The following is a 7,319-nucleotide window of genomic DNA, read 5'->3' on the forward strand; positions in this document are numbered from 1 at the left end:
TTGCTCTACAAGAAAAGATGTGGACAAGCTAGAGAGGGCCCAGAGAAGGGCCACAAAGATAATCCAATGACTGTGAAGCCTGCCATACAATGAAAAGCTGAGAGAATCAGGTTTGGTCAGTCTTGAGAAAAGAAGGCTTAGGGGAGACCTTATCACCATGTTCTAGTATTTAAAGGGTGGCTACAAGAAAAGCAGAGATTTCCTTTTTACAAGTTACTCCTGGGGAGATTCCAATTGGACACAAGAGGACAATCTTTCACAATGAGAACAGTCAGTCATTGGAATAATCTCCTCAGGGATGTGGTGGATTCCCTAACATTGGACACTTTTTAAGTGTACTGGGTCATCTTGTCTAGACCATGCTTTTGCCAAGAAAGGTTGGACCAGATGATCCTTGAGGTCCCTTCCAATCCAGTATTCTATGATTCTGTGACCAAGTATCATAAACCCTGAATACAAAATGCACAAACTGAGCTGTTGCTTAGTTGCCATAGTTCAAACTTTTCTTGCAATCTGAAGGATACTTTCTACTGGAGACTCATTTTATAAATAATTTTTGGTGATTAGGTAACAACATATTATTTAAATAAAATGAAACAAACCAACAAACAAACCTTCTCCTTTCCATCCCTAATAGTTGAGATATCTCTGCCCAGGGCAGCATATGACTATCCCCTTTTAAAGTTCTTTTCACACTTTGGTAGTGTCTGCTGGTGTTGTTTTCACTTTGTAAGTTTTGTGTATGTTCCTATTCAAAATCCCCCTCGAAGAACAAAACCAAAACATGAACACAAAACAATATAAATAACAGTGCAATGTAACAAAACAAATAACATTCTAACAGTTTGGCAAGTGATGAATTCACCTGAGATTAAGTGACCTTTAGGCAGTCTGTAACAAAACACTGCTTTGCAATAATAGCAGAAAGGCAATAAATTCTTAAAAGAAATCAAGAAGGTATACAATCTTGATAAAGTCTCTTATTAGTTTCCTTCTGTTATCTCTTCCCCCATTCCCACATATCTGTTGCTTGTCTACTACAGCTGGCTGCAAAATATACAGCAAAGATTGACTTGAAGGCATGTGATGTTCGTAAAGAAATCCATAAGAGGATCCAAGCTGAAGAGGTGATACATGATCAGCCTACTAGGACAATTCTGAGCATGTGCATATGCAGGTAAAGTCCAGGCTACATCAAATTAATTTTAAAAAAAAAAAAAAAAAAAAAAAAAAGTCAGGGCATTTGTCAGCCTTCATCACTTTTTTTTGTCGAAGCTTTCTTTTGTTCCTTGTTGTGCAGATCACAATTGGGGGGTGAGGGGGGGTAACAACAGTCACAACAATAAATGAGAATAAGCTGTAGTGACACTTAACTGCATAACATAAGCAATAAGCATGTGCAAATTTTCATTGAATCATAAAAAGCAGCCATTCCTCTCTTACAACATGGTTTGAGTATTTTGAAACACACGACTGAATGCTAGTAAGGCTGCTCATAGTATGTGCCACTATTTAAGGGAGGAGGCCTCAGGTTCTCAAGCATGTGGAACAGTCCTATGATGTGCTGTAGGTGTCAAAACATGATCAACAGGTTCTTTTCATTTATTCACTGTACAGGCAACAGCAATACCATTTCCTTTAAAAGCAAGTCTCCACTATGACACCTTGATCTTCAACACAGCAGGTGTGATTCAAAACCAAGTCAAGTCAGCTTTTTATGGATTCCTTCAATGAAAGGGGCAAGGTGGTCTCTCATCTGTTGGCTGATCTGGGTTTGGATCAATCTAACCAAAAGAAAACAACCAACCAACAAAAAAAACCAGAACAAAACAAACCAAACCCCAAAATGAAAGCCACAACAACCCAGGGCATTTTAGAATCAACTACTAGAAATAAAAATCAAAATTCACAAGTTTAAGACAATTATATTTATATGTGGCATTTGCAGTCCAAAGGTTATTGAAAAACTTCTAATTAGACAAAACTTTGGATAAACAGTAAGAGAAATATTAGATACAGTGGAAGACTTTAAACTACAGGTTGATGGTAATTTAAGGATAAGCATGAATAGCTATTATAAAACTCAAAAAATTTCTCCTTTACTCATACAGAAGTCTTTTGAATTATCTGATATATACAAGATGACTTGACACATATTACTAGAAACAATTTAAGAAATATTTCATTGAGAGAAGCAGAGAAGTTTTGCTTGAAAAGGAAGAAAGTTATCAATAAAAAAGTCATTCTATTTGTAAATTAAAGTAGTTAATCCTCAAATATCCTATGAGATGTTTCAAAAAGTTCATGTGTTCTAAACCTTAATCTTCTTCCTCTCTATAGGAGAAAGAAAGGGTACAGCCTGCTAACTGCATCTTTTCAACAACATTGCATCAGTTAACTAAATATAGCCTTTTTTTGTTTCAAGCTGGGGCGGGGGAGTTGGCTAGGGGACACTTTTTTTATTTGTCCTGTATACATTTTTAGTTCTGTAAAGGCCAAAACTGTTGAAGAACTGTGTACTTCAGAAAACTTTAGTCAGAAATTAATACCAATATATCACTTTTCTACATGAAGCTTCTGAAAGCCCTACATCCACAGAATTTAAACACACATGCAGGCAAACCAGTTTAATGGTTGCTATAAAATTTTAGGAAGCAGTAAAGATGAAAGAGTTGAAACCTTACTTTACTTTTAATACACAAATGTTAAAAAATTAAGTTGCTAAAATGGCAAACAACACTTGGAAATTTTCCAGAAAGTATTAGACTAGGAAAGAAAAAACAAGGAAAATCCTAGGTCTGCAGCTCCAGGAAATAGCATGATAGAGAAGCCAAGGCACCTCACGGAGCACCTTTCAAAATTTAAGGCTGCAGAGTTCATGTCAAAAATTTTTTACAAAATGCAAAAAGGGTAACCCATGGTATCAAATAGGCATGGCAAAAACTCTTGATGCACTGCATCTTGCAAACAAACAAAAATCCTCCTCAAAACCAACGGTCTGCAGCTCCAGGAAATAGCATGATAGAGAAGCCAAGGCACCTCACGGAGCACCTTTCAAAATTTAAGGCTGCAGAGTTCATGTCAAAAATTTTTTACAAAATGCAAAAAGGGTAACCCATGGTATCAAATAGGCATGGCAAAAACTCTTGATGCACTGCATCTTGCAAACAAACAAAAATCCTCCTCAAAACCAACTTATTCCATGTTCATCATTTTAATGATTTCTTCCAATTTTAGGAAGGAGAAACAGCTTTCTAAACTTATTCCATAAACAAAAAAAGCCCAAAAAAATCAGTCAGAAACAATATATAAATTATCATATTCTGACAGATATACTTACTTCTGAATATAGGGGAGGAGGCAGAAAACGGAACTCCTGGATGTATGCAAATAAAGGTCCTTGCAGTGCTCTCTGAAAATCATCAAAAGCAGCTACAGATGCAAGGCCAGACGGTCTGTTTTCCTCCGTGACCACTTCTGCATAGCTAGGAGGTGCTGAAGGGAGAGGGTACATACAGTTCAAACAACAAGTTCTTATGCATGACAAAATATATAACATAATAAATCTCAAACTTCAATAACTGAAAGATTCACCAGCAGATAAATGATGACTTAAAAATTGTTAAACAAAAAAGGGAGACTATTTTGTTTTATTCTAATATTAACCTTATGTTCAAAACCAGACCAACCACTGTTTATTGTAGCTTAATTATCCCCTTAAAATTTAAATCACACCAAAGATAATTTATTCCTGTACAGGTAGGAATGCCAGAACATTGCAGTCCTCTGTACTCCAAAAGTCTCCAGGTCTTGTACTTAAGGATTTGTACTTTAAAAAAAAAAGGCAGGATATTAGATATGCAAAACGAGAAGGAAGAAAATATATAATTCTTTCTTTGGCCATAAGAGATTTCCTATAGAAAAGAATATTATCTTTTCACAAAGCCTGGCTACTAAGGCCACTGAGAGACCCCGGAAACTGCTATTATGGGTTGCAATGCCTTACAACCAAGGATGCAATTGGGATACTGAAGGTGGAAGTAATGAAGTTGTGCACAGATACACAGATGAAGTTGTGTATCCTGTGATTTCATTTCTGCCACTTTTCAAAGCAGCTAGATTTCACTGTCTGTCCTAGAGACAGAAAGGCAGGGAGGGAAGAAACTCTGGTGTTCTACACAGAACAAGCAGCTGGCAAGAAAATATCTACAACAGATTTCCTATGAGCTTTATTATAAACAGATGTAATTCAACTCTGTTAGCACGACTATAATGAATAAAGCGGACAAAAGTCAAAACAGACTAGCAAATTGATTGGGATTTGTATTATCAAGTTACCTTCTAGTCTTTCAGGCAGTGTCAGACCAAGCCAATTCATGTTCATGCTACCCTGGCTGCTTACACTTGATGTTCTGCTACCAAATGGATGTAGAGGAATGGTACCAATGACCAGTGGTAAGTTAAGGAATAAATCCATGGCTCCTGGAATATCAACATATACCTGAAGAAAAATGAAACAAGTGCATGATTAAAATGTGTGTGTGTTTATCAGCACTTCATAAGTATTAGTCTAAGTTATCTTTCTATGAAAGTTTTCATGAGGAGCTTGTTTCTAATAGTCCCTTTTAGGGCCCATGCCCCTGTGAAGACATGAGCTCTTCAAGTTAAGAAGAGTCTTAACATGAACCCTCACATGGAAATGCAGTCTACTCATTAAATGCTTGCTTAGTTGACAGACAACTGCTTTAAGAACTTGCATGATTTAAACTAAATTTACTTAACAGATCTGTTACAACACTAATACCAGAATATGTATTTCTTTCATAACTAATGGTCACAAAATGCTGTGCTAGAAATTTGTACAGCATGTTGGAAGCTACTCACTCTTGTGAGTGAAAAAGACCACCCAACATACCATCAGTGAATACTCCACACGGATTATACTACAGTCAAGGATTGAAGGGGAAACAGGTGGAATTTTCAACTGTTTGCCATTCCAGGTTTCTGTTTTTCCAGATGACAAGGATTCCCCACGGAGGTTGGCAACAAGCTGCTTCACTTCCTTCATTTTTCCTTTGGCATAGAATGCCTGTGTTTGGTAAATGGTTGCCTTTGGCACCACCATCCGGGACGAACAATTCTCAATCTCAGCAAAGATCTGAATTGATTCACCTGAAATTTTTTTAAAAAAAAAACAACCAAAAACCACCAAACAAAAACCACAAGAATTTCAAGTTCTCTTTACATTTACAAGGCAGTCTAAGCAAACCATCATTCTCTATACTGTTATAATGATGCTGCTATCACTGCTCTACCTGAAAAAAAAATCCACCAATGCTAATAGAAACAAAATCCCAAAGAGCTGTTATAAAAGGAAAAAGAAAACAAACATCACACACAAAAAAACCCCCAAAACAGTCTAACATCTAAAACATACCAGCCTAAAAGATGAGGTCCTTGAACAATCCAGAGATGCAAGTAGCCCTGTCTTAGTTAACAGAGTATACTGAGAAGATTGCTAAATGCAGACTGATGTGGTAAAAATATCCTTAATGTTTCATTTATATAAAAACAGTAAGTACAGACTCTAGCTTTAAAAAGGAAGGAAATAACATATCCTATAATTAATTCTATCACATACCTGGAGTGTAGCCCTTTCTTTCAATTTTGGCACTTAAAGATATTGGGCCTGAGGTACAAAGCCAACAGCATAGAGTCTTTTCTTTTGTGCCTGCTTGGGGTGACTGCAAGAAGAGGAAAAGTATTGTCCATCAAATTAGGAGCTCCACGAATCTCTTCAGGCATTTATATCAAGACAGGAAAATAATTTTCATAATGTGCTTATTATTACATATTTTGATAAAGCTACTTTCACATGAAAAGTATCAAGAAATTTAAACAGCATTATACAGATACAGTTTGTCCTAATTCCACTGCTGTATTAATATTGCTTTTTCTGCAGTTCTCCATACTACAGCCACAATTAAAACAATACTTTAAAAAATACTGTATAGCTTAAAACAAAAGGCTTCTTAGCCTACACATTCCAACATAATGCTGCAGAGCTTTTAATTTAACTAACAGTAAATTAGAACACCTTCACACTTTCTATTAAGCTGCATTTCAGAAACAAAATAACTAAGCTAAACTACTGTAATTTTGACTCCTGCTATTTCCTCGGTTTTTGAACGATCCTGTTTCACCTATATTAAAATGACTTATTTTACACACCACCAGGATTTAAGGCTTTATCCAAAGCCCATTAAAGTCAAATGAGAGACCTTTGATTTTCGTAGAGTTTGTACAAGGTCCCTTTCCAAGCTGATTTTTCACCCATAAGCACAAGAAACCTGTTTCAATGGACTTCTAATTATTTTTCCCCCCTAGATTAAAATTTGAGAAAGGGATAAAATAAAGGATTTTTAGGCCAGACTGAAATCAAATCCTCACTAAAAGCAGTTGTGATATTGAAGTTAATAATATAAAATGAAATTTCAGGAAAGGATATTTATATTATATTCATAATTGAAGAGGAACAGTTCACCAAATTTTCTTCCTCAATGAGAGTCTACAATTTAGTAGTATCAGTTTAGATTGACAAATGCATTTTTTATGTCTTGTAAAAATCAAGCAACACCAAGTACGGGATAACTTAGCTTTCAAAATGCCAGCAGTTAAAGAGTTGTTAAACTGATATAATACTCAAAAAAAGAGCTGTACTTAAACTAGCAAATAAATATTAGGTAAAGCTACATGCTGATGTTGTTTCAGTTCTTATATTTCATTATTTTTATGCCAGAAAAGGAATGAGTAATTCTGTCGGTTCTTACCAGTAATGAAGGAGTGTTGATATCTATATGTTCAAAGACTGTAAATTCCTTCTTTAATTTTACTGGTAGAAGCCAAGGCCTATGCAATTCAGCTTTCACCCAATAGCGCACACTGCCATGTCTGCCTTCAAATGAGGTAGCAAGTGGTCTGTGCAGGACAAAGGTCAAAGTTGAGTAAAAAGTTTTTATCTCATTCCACGATGCAATTGATCAGATTTGGAATTAGGATGTAGAACTATATATTTAATGCATAATAATAAGCATAACTTATTTGCAAAGTTTCCATATCACAGAAAAATGTAAGATTAAAAGTTGGGAGAAAATATCATCTCCAATTCATACAACAGTAGTTTTGTAGAAGTTTTAAGAATCAATTAAAGAATTGTGCTAGAAAATGTCAGAGTATACATTTCCTTTAGACTTAAGAGGCCATTTTCAAGTGCGGAATAAAGCATGCCCTTTTAAGGTCAAATTAAGACCACAAAAAAA

General features: G+C 35.6%; 1 protein-coding gene across 1 annotated transcript; it reads right to left on the bottom strand.

Annotated features, from left to right (window-relative positions):
- Positions 1-1,634: 1,634 nt before the first annotated feature.
- LOC103808468 (arrestin domain-containing protein 3-like) lies at positions 1,635-6,978 on the bottom strand (the record flags this gene model as incomplete). The annotated part of the gene is made up of 6 exons (XM_009081254.1): positions 1,635-1,784; positions 3,341-3,495; positions 4,339-4,501; positions 4,916-5,172; positions 5,642-5,744; positions 6,831-6,978. Coding segments are annotated over 6 exons (883 nt in total), but the record flags the coding sequence as incomplete, so codon positions are not given.
- Between the last annotated feature and the right edge of the window lie 341 nt (positions 6,979-7,319).

Source organism: Acanthisitta chloris, unplaced genomic scaffold (assembly GCF_000695815.1).
Source record: "Acanthisitta chloris isolate BGI_N310 unplaced genomic scaffold, ASM69581v1 scaffold23668, whole genome shotgun sequence".
Classification (NCBI taxonomy): domain Eukaryota; kingdom Metazoa; phylum Chordata; class Aves; order Passeriformes; family Acanthisittidae; genus Acanthisitta; species Acanthisitta chloris.